The 18599-nt window shown below is 39.7% G+C and overlaps 2 protein-coding genes across 8 annotated transcripts in view; both read right to left on the minus strand.

Moving 5' to 3' along the window:
* Window positions 1-18599, minus strand: part of LOC118432702 (cysteine sulfinic acid decarboxylase-like) — a 79210-nt gene that overhangs the window by 4277 nt on the left and 56334 nt on the right. For all 7 annotated transcript variants that reach the window (XM_035844310.1, XM_035844316.1, XM_035844311.1 and 4 more), the window contains exons 3-12: window positions 7447-7537; window positions 6781-6887; window positions 6394-6509; window positions 5200-5279; window positions 4742-4796; window positions 3696-3812; window positions 2918-3064; window positions 1185-1384; window positions 775-829; window positions 2-184 (exon numbers count right to left, since the gene is read on the minus strand). In XM_035844310.1, the coding sequence (XP_035700203.1) occupies window positions 2-184; window positions 775-829; window positions 1185-1384; window positions 2918-3064; window positions 3696-3812; window positions 4742-4796; window positions 5200-5279; window positions 6394-6509; window positions 6781-6887; window positions 7447-7537 (1151 nt within the window). The remainder of the gene's footprint in view (window position 1; window positions 185-774; window positions 830-1184; window positions 1385-2917; window positions 3065-3695; window positions 3813-4741; window positions 4797-5199; window positions 5280-6393; window positions 6510-6780; window positions 6888-7446; window positions 7538-18599) is intronic.
* Window positions 9295-18077, minus strand: LOC118432701 (golgin subfamily A member 6-like protein 7). The gene is made up of 5 exons (XM_035844309.1): window positions 16670-18077; window positions 14222-15112; window positions 12484-12747; window positions 11725-12069; window positions 9295-10954 (listed from the first exon to the last, which is right to left on the minus strand). Exons 1-5 carry the CDS (start codon window positions 16862-16864, stop codon window positions 10529-10531), a joined length of 2121 nt encoding a protein of 706 aa, XP_035700202.1. The 5' UTR covers window positions 16865-18077; the 3' UTR covers window positions 9295-10528.

Below are 18599 nucleotides of genomic sequence, written 5' to 3' on the forward strand. Positions count from 1 at the left end.
CCTGTCGGAAGAAGTTGGGCTTGTTGCCCAAGGGTTGGTACCCGACCAACATGGTACCGGACAGCACCATCCGCTCCTTGATCTTGGGTGCCACCTGGTGCAGTTTGTCCTTGTAGTCTGCCTCGTCCTCTTTCCCGCGCAGACTGGGCGGAATGTACCAGAAACACACGTTGCTGCACTCCGGCTGGGGGTGGGGGGTGGCAATGCAATTATCAGTTAATGTTCCTACAAAAGTAAAGTATTTTGTGAAATTTAATGTGCATGCACTGACAGAAGAATCATTGCAGATTATAAAGATCTTTCTCAGTCAAAGTATACAAAGTGTGACTTTTTCAATTTTGCCCTGAGACTCTTTGATTCCTTTTTTCTTTTTTTAAGAGTTTGCTCAGTCAAGGCCACATAGACCACCTCTAAGCTCTGAACTAACTTCACTGTAGCAGCATCTCAGAGTCTTCTTCCTAAGTCAGAAATATCAAGCTTATGCAAGCTTGATTTCACTGACTTAATAGGGGAAGCAGGGGTTACAAACTTTTTAAGGCTGCTTGGCCATTTAGGCCACAAATGCTTTTGATCCACTCACACCAGGATGGTTTCTATGAGTTTGGATAAATGATGGGTTCTTTTTCATGCTCAAAAGTGTTACTGTCTCAAACACGGGACCTCCATTTAACGCCCTATAACAGGACATCCCTGTTATAAACTTACATGTAAGCTAGGTATCCATCTTCACCGGAGTGAAATGACATGCTTCATCCTACATGTTATTTGCCTTACCTCATCAAGAACCATCTTGAAGCCTTCCCTGGCCTTAACTTTTTCCACCAGATACCTGTGAGATAAATAAATCAATAGATTTATCAATAGATTTCACAACATCTATCAAGCACAAAAATTGCTGTCATAACAACAGTGCCAATACATAGGCCCGGTTTCCTGAAAAGCAGCCTAAAACCAGACAGTTAGGGGCATTGCCTTTTTCACAGGTTTCATTTAGCCTCCTTTTCAGACTTCAAATGGGGCTGGCTTTCATTTGGGGGGTGGTGCTGGTTTGCTAGTTTCAAAGTTGTCTAAGATTCTCTAATACAGGGAAAGAGAATTTGCCAAGGAAGGGAATTTGCTTAGGGAAGTAGTTTGGGAAGGGAGTTCAGGAAATTCGAAGCCAGAACCTTAAGTAATTCCTTTACCTGGTCTTGTCGAAGACTGCGTCCATGTCCTCATGCCACCCCTGGTTGCCCTTGGCCTTCCACATCAGCCACAGCTTAAACACATCCACTTTGCGCCCGCACTGGATGGACTTGTCTCCGGTGTCGTACGACACGTCGTAGAACTTGTCCTGCTGGAACAGGTACTTGGCCTTGGCCTCGTGACAATGCTGTAGAAGGTTCTGATGTTGGGAAACAAGAACATCATTTTCACACCTACAAATGTAAAATGTTGTAATATGTTCAAAATGTAGTTTTTGATGACTTTTTATCAATATTGCCTCAGCCACTTACATTTGTGAAGTCTGCCAGTTTGGTTCAAGAGCATTGTTGTTCAAATTTTTGACAGAGGTGCACGCAAGCAAGTTTGAATCAAACTACATGGAGCTCAGGCAGGGTTGTAGCCAGCACCTGTCCTTCAGTCCTTTGAAGGAATTTTGCAGCTGGGGACTAAAAAAGGTTTCCCCCATTCCGTCCCCAGGGACGGACAAAATTGATATGTAAAGATATAAAAAAAACTGAAACCCGTGTGTTCTTCCTCACCAAAATAGATGACATTGAACAGCTTAGTCTACAAGCAAAATTTGCACCTCAAAATGCAGGAAATAGTGTTTCAGAGGGTCTAGGTTTCAAAATATTCTGGGACCACCTAGAAATGACAAGGTGCAACACCACGCCATGCCTTCGGTGCTCGATAGGATTCCCATTCAAAATCGAAGGGACTGAAAATGATTTCAGGCTGGCTACAACCCTGAGCTCAGGGCAGTACCATGAAATACGGACCAGTGGGAACACTGATATCGAACATAATTACAGCCCGGGTATGATATCACTGTTACAGTAAATATATTGTGCATCTGAGAAATAGCATTGCAATGCTAGAAGTTGACAAATTTGGTGTCCTTGAACAAAAATAGTAATGGCATTTCAACCTCTGAATCCAGAATTTGAACGGGGCAATCAGCACAAAGTGTGTTCAAATCATTCTATGGAAGCCCTTATGATAAGTCAAGCCCATGTGATATTATCCCATTATCACCCAGTCTTGACAAGACATATCAAATGTTATTGCAGCCCAGCAAAGTAAAGACCAGTTCGGGACACCCATATCAAACGTTATCAGCACAACACTAAGTTTTCTTTAAACTCATCTCTATACTGTTCAACTGAAAGCTTCCAAGTCCTTCTACAGTAACAGTTTCTGTTCCCCTGACAGCCAAAACTCTTGACGACAACAGTTTCCTTCCTGTCTACAACTTATCAGCCTTCAGAACAAATGTTCACCGCTAAATCCGTGTACAATTATTTCCACGCATACGCATTTCCAAGTGGTGTGGAAAGAAAGTGGAAAGTGATCTCGATCCAGTTTTAGCTCACTGAAGAGCTAGTCTTCCACTGGTCGTGACAGAGAGGACAGATGCTATGTACAGTATTTACTGGTTCATTGTACCGGGGAAATTCCCCTAGCTCTTTTTGACAAGCACAATGAACAGTGGACCACGGCTTAACGTCCTGTCCTAAGGACTGCAACCCTTTCTGGTAGCGTGCATGTCGGGTGAGCGACACAGCCGGAATCAAACTCTTGGCTTCTAGTTCCAGAGGCAGGGCCGCTAACCACTGGACTACATGCGCTACCTTGTGTAATGACCTTGCTCTGAACAATCTCGTTAAAAAAGAAAGAAATACAACAGCCCATCCATCCGTACCACCCGTACCTCGTGCTTGAGCAGGAAGGCGGAACACTGCTGTCCCGCGCCCATCATCTTGTGAGGGTTCCACGTTATGGAGTCGGACCTCTCCACGCCTCGCATCCTGCTGGCACGGTACTTTGGTGACATCATCACACCACCGCCCCAGGCAGCCTGCCAAAAAACAACCCTTATTGTTACTGTAAATGTGGAATACAAAACAGTGTATTCCGTGTCACCCAAGGTACCAACTGGGTAGGATTGCCCGACAATCAAGGGTGATGTGGAATAAACTTTGTTGTTTTCTTTTTATGTCATATCTACCCAGAAAAAACATACATTTCAATGTATGGTCACAGGTAAAACAAAGTGTGTTCTAATTGTTTGATGAAAGCCCTTAGGATACAGTAAAATATGGACAAGTTTGGAACACACACCTTGGATGTTGTTATGGCCGAGGTAAGAAGTAAATTTATATATCTTCATGATGACTTGATTTTGCGATAGAAGTGGAAGGGGGGTTTTGAGATGTTTATGATACGGAATGCAATGGAAAAAATATTAAACCACTGTGAAAATTTTACAGTGTAGTTCTGTTACACCATATCAACTTGGTCAATATGGTCAGATATATTAAGTTTTTCTCCTTGCCTTCTCTTTTTATCTTGCTGAATTTTCGCTATTAACTGATTTTCCGAAAACCAGCAAAATTGATTGGTGTGACCTTACATCTCAATGACTTGCCAATCCAATGAAGCTAGGAAATGCAGCTAGGAAGTATCAGTAAATAATGTGAACCACTCACGTCTACGTGCATCCACAGTCCATGCTTCTCACAAATGTCGGCAACTTCATCCAACGGATCGTAGGCCCCCAGCACGGTGGTCCCGCTTGTACAGTTCACAAAGAATGGAACAGCGCCCTGCAAAATAGAAACAACAAGAAAACAACACTGTTAGTACAAACAAACGAAGCGGCTGACCTTATGTCGTCTAACCACTACTGTACGGTAGACCAATTTCATTTCTAGTTTAACCTTCTACAGCTGCCAACATAACATGAAGTGCTTTACCAGTGCATTCAAGTTGGTGCTTGGCAGTTGGTTGGTTAAAGGATTTTCCAGGTGTCTTGCCAAATGTCAATTCAAGTTAAGTTTTGTTGATGGTTGTCACCAGTTGGGAAATTCCTCTAAACTAAGAATGCAATTGGTCTTGGCCAGGTATAGTCTATGCACAACAAGTCAATTCTTTTACAGTAATGTGAATGCCTACCAATCTGCACAGTATAATAGTAACATGGCTATCATTTTCTTCAAGTTCACAGCAACAGTTGGGTAAAGGAGGCTGTCTTGAGTACATTACGTTTTCATCTTCAAGGACTATTTCAGATAACAAATCTTCCGTCACAGTACGGGTTAAACAAGACAAAGAGAAATAGCCGTTACACCCCCTGTTCTGACACCCCTATGTTCTGACACCCCCCCAATTCTAATATAGAAATGTCAGAATGTAGGGGTGTCCAGACATATATGTAGGGCATCAAAACATGGCGCTTTCAGAACACAGGACTGTCGCAAAAATTGGCCATGCATTCGAAAATGATATACCGGTAATTTTCAACAAAGAAAAGATGTAAAAATTTCTTTAGATAGCTGTTAAAGGTTTATCATAATGTATGACATATTCCAAACTTAAAAGATACTCCAACAAAAATCTATTCTTGCCCAGCATTACCCACTGATACTGAGAACTTTCACATGACAATCACATGATAGTCACATGACAATCACATGACGGGTGTGTGGGTAAGACATGGAACACCAAAGGTCAAACAGATGATCACAAACATCACCTCAGCCTTAACTCGCAGGATCTGTGCCTCAAGGTCGGATGCTATCATCTTACCCCTAGAACAATAAGAGCGTGGTCAAAACAACAAATTCGGTTAAAAAAACACAAACAAGCTACTCTCTTCACAACAGTCTAGTATACGATACGCATTATCTATAAGGGCTTGTGTACATGTAGCTTCTCAGTTGTCGACTTGCTGATCAATTTTCGTAAAATTCACAATGATGTTTAGGAATGATCTTGGTCAAAATCGATGCGCATAATTTTTCATCAAAAGGAACCCTCTTTGAAGAAAATTGCTGGCAATCCAAAAGCTCATTGGAGTCTGTCGTTACTTTTCTTTTTTGGTCTGAATCATTTTTGAGAGATCTTTGCTATAGGAAATGTGTTGATGAGAGAGTAAAAATACATCGTCATTGTGTAATGACAAGAAACGCAGCTTGAATTCATGATATTTACCTTTCGTCACAGTCGACCAACACGACGTTGTTGGTTCCAATCCCCAGGACACTAGCAGCTTTCTTGATAGAATAGTGGCTCTGAAAATGAACATCAATATTTAGATAAAGAGTCAATCTCAGTCAATTAGCATGACGTCAGACTGTGATATAAAATCATTCTCCTATGCAGGTTCAAACCCGAGTCATAGAACTCTGCTCAGTGACTTTCACTCGCAACCCATATTCGTTATTATGGGTATTGCAACAAACCAGTTGTCAGCCAATAAGGAAGAAGCCTTTGTGTTGTCTAAAGGGAAAACATATTCTAATTAAGGCAAGCTCAATAATATTCATGACTGATGCAGTCGAAATGCAGCCTTCAACAAGGGCAGTTCAACAACAGTCCTTTCTGAGACCTAATAAGGTACCAAATTTGAAATCTGTAGAATCTGTGGATAGAGAGTGATCAGCATCACCACAAAGTACACAATGATACTTAGAAACCATCATCCTCCTACTTAAAAAGAATAATTTTGTCTGCCTGCATACTCGGCATGTTAGACATTGGAAATCTTGGGGCTGTGCACTGATTGGCTGGTACCCAAATAAGGCAAGTCATTAATATTTATAAGCAGGATGGGCAACAGTGAGATCTAATATAGCATGGGCAAGCAGAGTATGGGCCCGTCAGAGTTCTACAACACAGGTTTGTCTCTGCAAAGGAGAATGTACTTGGATAAAGCTGGCGGCCCCATATACATGTATAGGAAAGCTAGAACAGCGTTTCAGCACTAAGGAGAGGACCTATCCCAAGTTTGACATTTTACATCTCATGCTCTGTTTCATACAGAGCCACCTAGTGAGAAAAGAAATTATTGCAGGCACTGCTGACTCTTGCTATCCAGCTGCAAATTCTGATAGATTTATTTCATCTACTCAAACTGGGATGGACTCATAGGTGTGGCCTTCCTCAAACATGGGACCTCCATCTAACATCCCATCTGACGGACGTCAGCCAAAGCTAATTACTCATTTTTTTCTTGGTCGTGTTAGGAAATAGGTGTAAGGTTCTTTTCCCAAGGGCACTGCGCTGGGACTTGCCTGGGATTTGAACTCAGTACCTCCAGATTCTGAGTCAATAACCCTAACCACAAGGCCATCATACCACAACATCAACGACAATATAGCAGGAGGAAAGAAGAAAAAAACTCACCTGTTTGGATGTGAAAACGACCAGTCTAGGCAGCCCAAACAGCCCAGTCTTCTTGATATCGGGCATGTAGCGATAACGGGCCACATTCAGGGCATACAGGTTTGATATAGAGCCACCTAGTGAGAAAAAAAATTATTGCAGGGACTGCTGACATACTCTATCCAGCTATTGATGAGTTGTATAGTTTCCTCCATAAAATATCATACTGTAAATCTTGAAATGCTTGCAGTGGTTTCATTTTTTAAAATTTTTTGCAGTGACCTCTCTGCCATGACACTTTAATACGTGCTTCCAATGTTAGTTGTACTGCAAAATATTTTGTCAACCACAAGCTTAAAATGCAGAAAAAAAATTAAGTCTCTACTGAAATAAACAATTTTACAGTACCTGGACAGAAGATACCGTCCCCTCCTGAGTACCCCACAATGTCTCTCATCTTGTGCAGAACCACGTTCTCCATGATGGTGAAGACTGGGGCAACCTCAAAGGTGTACCTGTTGTCAGGACATAGAAGTTTAGATACAGGATGATACTCTTAGATTAGCCTTGAAGTTTGAATTTATCATTGAGTTGTAATTTTGCAAGCCTCTTTGTTCCTTTCTTCTATACACAATGTAGCCTTGTATTTCATCATTCTAAAAACCAACACTTTTGTCAGCCATTTTGTAATGCTAGTTCACCTTTATCCACGAGGTAACCTATATCATTTGTTTTTAAGAATAGGGTCTTTAGGGATATCAAGTTGGTGCTTTCAAACTGCAATATTTTGAAAATACAGCATGTTGTGCATTGTAATTCAAAACCATGGTTCAATATATGTCAAAATCAGGTATTTGAAGCTGAACTTTAATGTAATGTTAGAGTCTCAACACTACACAGTGGTAAATGCCACAGTCAAGAAGAGCCCTGTGCTGACATTAGTGTGTCCTGCATGCACCACGTTCAATAAAACAAATGAGCTTGCACACTTTCTGTGGCAAACATTTATCTTTAGAAGCATTTGGTGCCCAAGCCTTGTAGTACTGGCTATTCCTGCTAGGTGCCTCTACTTACTGGCTGGTGTTGAGTGTCTCGGTGAGCCATTGGCCTGCCAGGGCGTAGGTGTTCTGCCCAGAAAACAGTTGGTTGAAGAAACGAGGGTGACCTGCAGCGCACATGCACAAATAGATAAGAGATATATCATAGTAAAATATGTAAATCTTCACATAAGATGTATACATTCCAAAAATCATGACAATCAGCCATCTCATTCTTGAGTTATCCTCTGTCAAAATCTTAGACAAAATTGGTCCCTAACGTTGCAGTTCCAAAATAGCTGTTAGGGGGCCAAACCTACAAAACTCTATCTACCACTCTAAGGTCATGACCACAGCACGTTCAGAACACCAGACATCAAAACTGTTTTCCTGCAGTATCATAAAAGGTTCTAGGAGGCCTATAATCGAACTTGACCTACATTGTTCTAAAGCCTACCCACTTACCAAGAACATTGTATCATAAGAATCCAACAATAGCTTCTCAAGTTATGAGGTCTATGTATGTACACACAAACACAAGCATACACACACACACAAAATAGATTTTACATTGTTTACTTGCACTTAACCACTCTAGAAATGAAATACCCCCTACTACTAATAGATCAGTAGAAACTTTGTACTAATAACAAGTCGCAATTTTATTACGGAAAAACAATTTAATTCCGGACTGCACGTCAATAACTCAAAAATGCTTTACCCAATCTTGTTCATATTTTTATTGAGTACATAGCAGGGGGTGACTAATACGCGGAACACATTAATAAGTCCCTAGGGAGAAGTCCAATTATACATAGTTATGCTATAATTATACATAAATTTTTCCAGTATACATAATTATACATAACATTTTTTTTGGTATACATAATTATACATATCCCTTTTTACCACTATACATAACTATACATATCCTTTTTTACCACTATACATAATTATACATATCACTTTTCACTATTATACATAGTAACCATAACCCATTTGGCTATTATACATAATTATACATAACCCTCTTCACCATTATACATAATTATACATAACCAGTATAGATAATTATTGATAATGCATACATATAATTTGACATTTTAAGTAATGTGAAATTGTGTCAAGTTGTCATCCTTGAAAGATTTTCTGATATTACATGTAACATCATCATCATCATCATCCAGGCGTGCTGGTTGCACGGATGGCCATGACTCTCTTCCTCCATCCTTCCCTGTCCTTGGGCAGTTCTTCACCAAGCAGCCAGAATGTACCATGTAACAGTTTATCTTATATTTTATGGATTAGGCCTTTGAAAAACATTTTGGGATCACGGTATTTGACAATTTTGTGCCCATGACAATGTTGGTTTTTGGTGCTCAGATGTTGGACGAAACTGCCTGCTTGTTAGTCCTCAAAAGGATTTTTACTAGAAACCATATTTCTCAGCCATTCAGGGGCAATTTCAACAGTTTTGGTGATCTAATGCTTTGGTACAGACCCTACCTACCCTTTTTTTCACTGCATTTGTTTTTCATCATATTTCCAGGTCAGTAATGCCATGTACTGTGACATCATTTCATGCAAATATCATGACATTTTATCTATAATGAAATAAATGGGAAATGGTTTGGGTTTCCAGATTTTTATGCACATCCCCGACTTGAGTTCAACTGTCATGCACTTTGCTTAAGTCTTACTGTATTCAACTGGTCTATCTAGAAAATAGATACCAGATATGTTACCAGTCAATGTCACACCAAATTAATTTATTGCTTCTCAGATTTTTTTCAGAAACAAATTGGACTGACAGGTAAAAAAATTTCAAAAGGTCTGGGGTGAAGATATATGGCTTAAATAACACATACCACACAGGACATAGGTGTGCCTTAAAACTCAATGCTTTATTAAAACTCACTAGTTACATGAAACAACAAACTAGGAACATCACTTCAAACAAAATAACATCAAGAAATCTTAGTTTCTCAGAATGCTACACTACATGAAATCTGAACTCTACATTCAATTTTCTAAACAGGGAGTAAGGGTACTTAGGGTGCCCAGATAGGCTAATCATCGGAGCATGTAAGAAAACTACAGTCTGGGAGATTTCAAGGTTCTATCAACTTAACCCTAAACTACTGATTTAATCAACCTTACTTGTTGGATACATTTACAGGAAAAAAGGTAGGAACATCAGTGTAAACAAAATATAACAGCATCAAGAAATCTTAGTTTCTCAGAATGCTACACTACATGAAATCTGAACTCTACATCAGTTTTCTAAACAGGGAGTAAGGGTACTTAGGGTGCCCAGATAGGCTAATCATCGGAGCATGTAAGAAAACTACAGTCTGGGAGATTTCAAGGTTCTATCAACTTAACCCTAAACTACTGATTTAATCAACCTTACTTGTTGGATACATTTACAGGAAAAAAGGTAGGAACATCAGTGTAAACAAAATATAACAGCATCAAGAAATCTTAGTTTCTCAGAATGCTACACTACATGAAATCTGAACTCTACATCAGTTTTCTAAACAGGGAGTAAGGGTACTTAGGGTGCCCCGATAGGCTAATCATTGGAGCATGTAAGAAAACTACAGTCTGGGAGATTTCAAGGTTCTACCAACTAAATTCTAAACTACTGCTTTAATCGGTAACCTTTAACTTATTGGATACATTTACATGTAAAAAAAATGGTAGGAACATCACTTCAACCAAACATAATAGCATCAAGAAATCTTAGTTTCTCAGAATACTACACTACATGAAATCTGAACTCTACATCAGTTTTCTAAACAGGGAGTAAGGGTACCAGTTGAGTACTAAGGGTGTCCTGATAGGCTTATCATTGGAGCACGTAACAAAACAGTCTACAGTCTGGAAGACTTAAAGGTACTATCAACTAAGTTCTAAACTACTTACTGTTTTCATCAATCTTACTTGTTTGAAGATGATGACTTGTTGGATACATTTACACTGTCAACATTATGTTCGGCTTCAGGTTTGGTCTATTGATTGTAGTGTCATCTGCGGGGCAATGCACAAAAGATAATGCAGTCATTTTTTGAAAGCATTTATTATCGCTACAAGAAATGGAAGTTTTGATCCTGTTTTTACAGGCGACGGGGAGGTTTGAAAGCCTTGAATTTTTTGTCAATGTTTTTTTTCCCCCTCACCTCATACTTTTTATCACTATATTCTACCACATCCAGGTTTGTAGCGATAATGAAGGCTTGGGGAACGATGTCAATATCTGTATTTTCGGGTCTCATGTACTTCCCTGTACCACTAGATGGATCGGGGTGAATGAACTGTACTTTGGCTTTACCCCTTTTATACACTTGAAGAACTTCCCCTGGATACCATCCCGGCACAGGATCTGAATACCAGACCCCCACCCAGCTGCCTTTTTGCACCGGATTTTCCAACAGGCCTTTCTCTGACTTCTCTCTGACTTCTTCAACATTCTTGTCACCATCTTCAAGTTGAAGGAAATCTTTGTCCCTTTGGCTTTCACTCAGGTGCTGATCAGCAAGTATCTGTAGTCAAACAGAAATACCAAAATGAACATTATTTCTTACAACAATGTGACTATATGTCAAAAAGCAGTTACTCAAGAAACTGGCTAATTTTTACTCTCCAAGCAGAGGTCAAATCGCGCAGATATAGTAGTAGTCCAAAAAATTACACGAGCGCCCTTCCTTCCTCTGCAACAAAACGCATAGGGGCGGGGATATCCTTTCAAAATCTGTGTTAGTGCTCCGCCCCCCCAAGCATAAAAAGATTGTTAGCCAAATAGTTTTACTGCCCCAGATCAATGTGCACCCCACATGTTCAGCGGGTTGCTTTTTCGACTACTACTATATCTGCGCGATTCGACCTCTGCTTGGAGAGTAGCTAATTTTTAAAACGGTAAGATGTGTCAGACAAGATCAGTTGCCTTTTATCAGTGACACTGGAGAGATCATGTTGGAGAGCAGTTTTATATACTAGCTGTAAGTTGATATGCCAAAGAGATCAACAAGAGCTCTTATGCATGTAGGATATAAAAACTGAGACTGCTAAATACAAGTACAAAATCAATCTATGTCTTGGAGATACTCAATGTTTTTATCCTTTTTGGAAGAAGCTACTTCAACAAATGTAATAAGCAAAGATTTGGTAATTATCTGGCTGAGACGTATGAAATCCTTCAACAATTTTATAGTTAGGCTAGCTCATTTTTCCATCACATTTCAACTCATTTCCTGCTGCCAGTACTGTACTTAAGGCCTGCTCCATATATAATTTTTTAAAGAAATTAACAAACCTCATTTTCTTGAATGTCTGGTTGTTCCTCTCCTTGCCTTCCTTCCTTCTCTCTCTTCAAGTCTTCTATCTCTTCGGTAAGGAGTTGTCTCTCTCTCTCCCATCTTCCCTTCTCTTTCTCTAACTCTTCTATCTTCTTGTTGAGGAGCAGTTTCTCTTTCTTCAGATTCTTCACTTCGCCTGCATCTTCAATGTCTTCAGCTGTTTCCAATCCCTTTCCTTGCCTTCCTTCCTTCTCTTTTTTTAAGTCCTCTAACTCTTGTTTTAAGTCCTCCACCTGCTCATTGAGTTGATCATTTTCCTTCTGTAGACGCTCTGCATTCTCCTTGCATTTCTGCTGTGCAAGCTGTTGTTGACACAAACACAAAATTGAGTCAGTTGATAATTGCAATTGAAGGGACACCATTATGTTTTTTTTAAATATGAGTGTCTGAACAAGACTGACAATTGGACGATGTATATCTAAGGCCTGCTTCATACCTACAACAAGTACATTATAGTCATGCGACTGTTACTGTCTATCATTATGGGCAACGATTGTCTTTAGACATGTGTTCAGAGTATCATGAGACACCCACAGCTCAGGATTACATTACAGTGTGTGCATCAGACCAACATTGACCTCTTGCACATGAATTGGTCTCTATCTGAAGTCTCCCCAATTAGAGTAACCTTGGGTGGGTTGGGAAAAGTCCTGTGTAACAAAAAAAGCACTGGTACATGTCAGCATTCAGGCTAAAAATGTTAATAATGAACTTACCCTTATTGTATCTGCGGCATGGTCAAACTCTTTCAGACTCTTGAGCTGGCCATCATGAAATTTTTGCAGAAGATCAAAGACCTTCTGCTCATCATGGAGGCCAGTCAAGCAGCTGAACAGAGTCTGCTTCACTTCTGTTTTGCTCTGGCGTTGGTACGACCCTGTCTCCCATCTGTCCATTATGCCTTCAGCAAGCCTGAAGCAGCGCTTGCTGAGAGTGGCTACAGTCAGATGTGTTTGGTTCTGACTGTTTATCTGCTTCAACTGGAATGTTAAAAGAAAACTATTGTTAGGGCAAGAACAACTTAAAACATCAGAAAACAATAAAGTCTTAGAGGAGAAGAAAAAAGACCTTTATTGTATGTTTTTGCTTTCTAACAAGCTAAGTACAGGGTCAAGGTGAAAAATCCTAATTTCATTTGTGTTACAAATAAGGAATACCCGACATGTCATCAATTGAATACTGAACTCAGAAGTCAGATTGTCCAAAAGTCACAATCAATGTGTTTGGTGTTTGCAATAGGCGGTTATACTTATAGGGCTGCATATACATGTACCCAGTACAGTTCAGTACAGTACAGTGGAAATCATTTTGGTATAGGTCCAAAATATCAGAACATCAACAAGCAGGTTTTTGTACCTCAGTTCTGAATAAACTTATATAACTTTTCCTGCCAAAAAAGATTTCCCCTATCAAATTGATAAAGTTGAAGTTACTAAAATCAACACTTAAATGTGAGAATTTCTTTTGAAAGCTTGGTTTCTCTGCATAAGATACCAAATGTTTAAATAAACATTCTGTTAAGTGTTTAAAATGTTTCTGTCATCATTGAAGATATTAAAAGTTGCTTTGTCACAGTGTTCAGGGGCTTTACCAGACTGACAATATTGGCCACAGTATATGGAGAATAATCTACTAGAGGAGTTTATTCAATGGCCAATTTCTCAATTTTTGTCCCCAAATCCTACAATCCATGCTTTGACAGGAAATGTCACGACTTAGACAAAATCAATTAAAAAAAAAACAGCACCACAAGCATCTGATTGAACAAAACTCTGTCTACATATTGGGAAATATCTCCAACATCTCTTTACTTCATTTCATTTTAAAACTTAAATGTAGTAGATGAAATTAATACTATTTGTAGTTCTTTTCTTAACTGGAATTATATACTTAGTAATTGGTTTATTCATCATCTTGTCCATCATGGTTTAATTGCTTAGAAACTTTCCTTCTGTGGATGACAACAGCTACTCTCCAAGCAGAGGTAGAGTCGCGAAGATATAGTAGTAGTCAGGAAATTTACTGGTCCGTTCCTCTTACCTCTGCCTCAAAACGGAACGGTACAAGCCTATTAAATATAATCACTTTGACACATCCAGGGAGTTTTGTAAAGGTGCTAAGTTTTCGACAAGAGTAAGGAGTTTCTGCCTGCAGGTGTTTCCTGTCTGTCAGTCTGACCAAACAACACTCCACCACATTAATCAATTTGCAATTAGCCCTCAGGCACGGACTTGCAAATAAACTTCTTTCAGGCCATGACTTCAGTTGCATGAATTAAGTGTCTCAAGTGAGTGACCCCTTCCTCTTTTTTCCCGAAACAGCAAAAACATGATACCAGTAAAACCAAAAAAAAAGACTATAAGACTTCAAGGTAAGATTTGTGCCCCTGTCCCTCCCAAAACCATTACATCTAGAGTCAATCTAAAGCAAGGACAACAATAACAATCAACTCACATCTTTGCCAGTTACAGATGGGACATGCTTCTTTCTCCACCAGCTTTGTGCTTTCTTTAGTACCTCATCTTCTCTGGCCTTTTCCAGGTCTGGATGCTTCTCCCGCATCAGATTGACTGTAAGCCTGAAGTCCTCTTCGGTGGTGCTACTTTTGTATGATGTTTTCTTCATCTTCTTTTTCTGTCTGTTTCCTGCAAGATCCCTGTCTTCTTCTGATTCAGATGTAGGACGAGATCTTTGCAAAATGTTCTTCTTGGAACGCGGAGTGTTTGGGTGGGGCACTTTGTTCTGTAGCTTTATGACAGATCCCTCTTCTGATTCAGATGAGCTTCTACTGGTAGAGCGAGATCTTTTTGAGTTCTTGGAACGCGGAGTGTTTGGGTGGGGCACTTTGTTCTGTAGCTTTATGACAGATCCCTCTTCTGATTCAGATGAGCTTCTACTGGTAGAGCGAGATCTTTTTGAGTTCTTCTTGGAACGTGGAGTGTTTGGGTGGGACACATTCTTTTTCCGTAGCTTTACCTGGCGTCCGACAGATTCCACTTTTGATGCACGTGCAGTTTTGGCCTTAGAAGGTGATGCCTTGCCTTGTTTGGGAGACTGCTTGTTCAGATGCTTTTTCTGGACAGGGGTAACCGGGAACTTGTACGGATCTCTTTCTTCTGATGGACCTGCAACAGTCACAGAGTGTTCCTCGTCATCTGAGTCTGCACCCTCTAGTTGTGTTTCACTTTCTTGAAGTTTCAGGTATTTCTGTACAAACTGGCTAGCATCTTCTATTTCTTCCAGCTCGGCCCAGATTGATCCTTCGTGTGCCATATAATCACCCATGTCCACAATATCCTTCTCATCTCCAGCATCATACCCCTGGTTGCTTGTGGAATCTGAAAACTGAAAAGAAAGGAATTTTCAACAAAGAGTTTGTCAATTTTGTACCTCAAACAAAGTAGAAGATGAAGTGCACTTCATTGTTGATTGTACTATTGTCAATGAAAGAAAGACTCTATAGTTACATAGAAAAAAAACACATGAGTAGCACTGACAAGTTTATATTCCTAATGCGTTTGAACAAACCGACCATAGCTAAACCCATACAGTCCTACATTTTCACAATTACCAAGAAGCGAGAAGAAGCCGAACTTCTGTGTTAGACTAGATCTGTGATACTTTTATGTATAAACAAAAACTGTACTTTAAAAACTTTTCTTTGTGTTGTATTGACCAACTTTAAATGCCCAAAATCAATTAACAATGGGTGCGAAATGTCACCTTGTGTGCCATTATATTAGTGTTAATTGGCTACTTTGCATTTGAAACAGTTGACTTGGTTCAAACCATCACAGTTGTCATTAATTCATTTGTCACTTGCATACAAGAAGGAGCCAGCCTATTTTAAAGTTCTCCATATAGGTCCTCTTGCTAGTAACAATATCTTTTCAAATCTTTTGGACTGGCTAAAGGGAGAGAAGTTACTACAGTAGGTAGGAGTCTGTGTAAATTGTACTCCTCACATTTCCAAATGAATTAGTAAATAGTTAGGAACCTTCACCTCACCTTCTACCCCAGTGGCTAATACTAATAGGAATTGCAATTTTTTACACCCCCCCTCCCAAGTAATGATTAAGTATGAAAGTCAATGTATGTTCTATGGAAATATTGCAAAATAAAGTTCACAACCAACAATACATACTAATGTAAAAGTATGAGTGGCTATACAGAAAATCCGGGTCAGAGGATCAGGTCCAGGTCCAGACCTCACTATATAATTTGATGATAATCTGGATGCCAATTATATTTAGGTTCTAACCTAGCTGTTTTTTTGTAGGTCTTCCTATAATTTTGTCCTGTTCATTCATATCTGCTGACATGACTAAAACAGTACAAAATTGACCTTCAAAACCAACTGAAGTATGTCAAATAAAATCTGGAGCCTAACCTCTGCTTGGAGAGTAGCCAAATCAGTCTGATTTCCAGCACATGTACCTAGATTTGAGCTCCTTGGTTGCAGGGACAACTCTCTCCCAAATATATTTTTAATCTTTGCAGAAGTCACTAGGCACATGGAATGAAACTTGAGATTCCAAAATTCAACTGGAATCTTCTCTGTTCTCCAGCTAAACATGCATACTGCGTACTTTTTTGGCAGTGTTTTAGGTGTTTTCAAGGAGGTAATTTACCCCAGCCTGGATACCAGACCCCAGCCCAATCTTCTAGCGTCTGGTATCCAGGCTAAACTACCCTCTCCAAGAGGAGAGTAATGTGGTGGGTCACTGCTTTTATACCTACCACATATGGTTTGGGCAAATATTCTGTTGCTATAATTTAAAAGTAGAAACCATATAGTACATGTAATAACAAATTTGATTATGTATTGATACACACTCTTGATACACAGCAAGAAATAATCCTTTTCAGACAATGTGTGAGAAAAAAAAGAAAAGTACTTACCCAAACAGAAATGAGCCTGGGGTTCTCTTTTACTCTGGAGATGTATCGAACTGGCACCCAGTCGTCATCATTCAGGTATAACGAATTGAAGTAACCAACTTTCTTCACTTTGCTGCGCTTTGTTGTAACGGTCACAAAACACCAAGTCATATCTGGAATATCTGATATATTTTCTGAATCAGATTCAGAAGCCATGATGACGTCACTGGTAGAAAACTTGACAAACTTTGGACTTCCCAACCAACAGCAAGCAAGCCTCAAGGAGTGACTAACAATGAAGACTCTAGGTGCAAGCAAGCCTTTAGGGGCGACTGACTTCCTATACAAAAAGGGGTGCTTGTGAGACTTTCAGATAATGAAAGATGGATTTTCTTTTCTTTTCATGCTACTTAAAGCTGGAAATTTACACAATGATGGCCAGGTTTACATGTAATGGCAGTTTACAATGGTTTGGAAGAAACTAAAAATATTCTTGATTCAAATCCGTCTTCACTACTACCCTACAAAAAATATTGATGGTGCCTCCCATTTTCTTTGTTCCCCAAGCAGTTATCAACAGTCATTGAACAATTGTTCCCTCTCAGTTCTGGAACTGAAATGAGGGAATTTAGCACCTATGTGCTAATTCATTTATCACAGGCATCATTATTCACGCTGATGCAAAACATATGCCAACAGTTCTCACCATGCTCTGTGTTTAAACAATCTCTTTCAACCTCCTTGGTTTAAAGTAAGCCATCTACTCTTTTTGGAAAAGAATGCATTCAAACATTTATAGCACAATATATGAATCATAACAAGTCAGAATGATAGAATTTGTTTTTTGATTTGATAGAATAGTTTTATTCCACCGCGGTAGAATCAAGTTGCGGTAGAATAAAACTCCTCTGCCGGCTAAGACTCCTTCTCCAGCTTAATTTGTTACTGTCTTAAACCACCGCAAGATCTGCTTGGAGGTTAAACAAAACACACGTTAAAAACCTTAGGACAACATAATAATTCTATCTCATGATTCGTCATAACCAGGAGGGCACAAGGCGTTATATATTCATCACAACATTCTTAAAAAGATACTAAGATTGTGCTAAATCACAACAAGGAGGCTGAAAAAAGACCAATTTGTAACAGTGGGGGGTTAAGTAGAGTTAAACAGCCATGTGAATGATCAGCCTTTTCTAGCGTAGTAGTTTCGCTACTGGCTTTGTGATCTGCCAGCCTGGGTTCTATCTGGGAGGTTGGCATGAAATTCTTTCTGCACATTCTTTCTGTTCCTACTCGCCCCTTTAATTCTTACAAGCTTTTAAAGGAATAACAGTCCTAAAGTACAATCACATTTAGGAATAGCCAAGGAATAGCCAAACCCCAGCCTGGTTGTAAGAGGGTCTGCATGGGGGGTCCCGACAACGATTTACGCTGAATTCAGAAGAACACCCTATGTATTACGCTAAATCAAGGAAGGCAATTACGCTAAATTTGGTCGACTCGCTACGATTTACGTAGATAAGATGGTTTTCCCTGCGAATTACGGGAAATAAAATAGGCTGCCTATGCCCTACGGAAAAGAGCATGCAGACCCTCTTGTAAAATAATCTACCCCACTCCATAGGGGAATTTCACCAGTACAATGAAGCTGTAAATAGCGTCTGTCTTCTCTGTCATGGTTAGTGGAAGACTAGCTCTTCAGTGAGCTAAAACTGGATTAAAATCACCTTCCTTTCCTTTTTCCTTTCCTTTCTGTGAAGTTCAACTGTCATTTCCTGCCAGGAGGTACTGTAAATGCATTTAAGTTCACAGGGATTTAATTTTGGAGAAGCGGTAAAAATGATTTTTCGGGTGGTTCTAAGGCCCACTTTACATTACGTTTTTCGCGTTAGCGGGACTGGCGTTAGCGGGACTGCGTTAACGGGAGCCCCGTGTAAAGAGAGTTCCC

Source organism: Branchiostoma floridae, chromosome 16 (assembly GCF_000003815.2).
Source record: "Branchiostoma floridae strain S238N-H82 chromosome 16, Bfl_VNyyK, whole genome shotgun sequence".
In the NCBI taxonomy this organism is placed as follows: Eukaryota; Metazoa; Chordata; class Leptocardii; order Amphioxiformes; family Branchiostomatidae; genus Branchiostoma; species Branchiostoma floridae.

Excerpts from the sequence above, each read along its gene's own strand:
- LOC118432701 (XM_035844309.1), bottom strand. The coding sequence starts at position 16,864 with ATGGCTTCTGAATCTGATTCAGAAAATATATCAGATATTCCAGATATG. Across the intron at positions 12,070-12,483 it reads ATGCCGCAGATACAATAAGG|CTTGCACAGCAGAAATGCAA; the intron begins GTAAGTTCATTA and ends TGTCAACAACAG. Across the intron at positions 10,955-11,724 it reads CAGACATTCAAGAAAATGAG|ATACTTGCTGATCAGCACCT; the intron begins GTTTGTTAATTT and ends GTTTGACTACAG.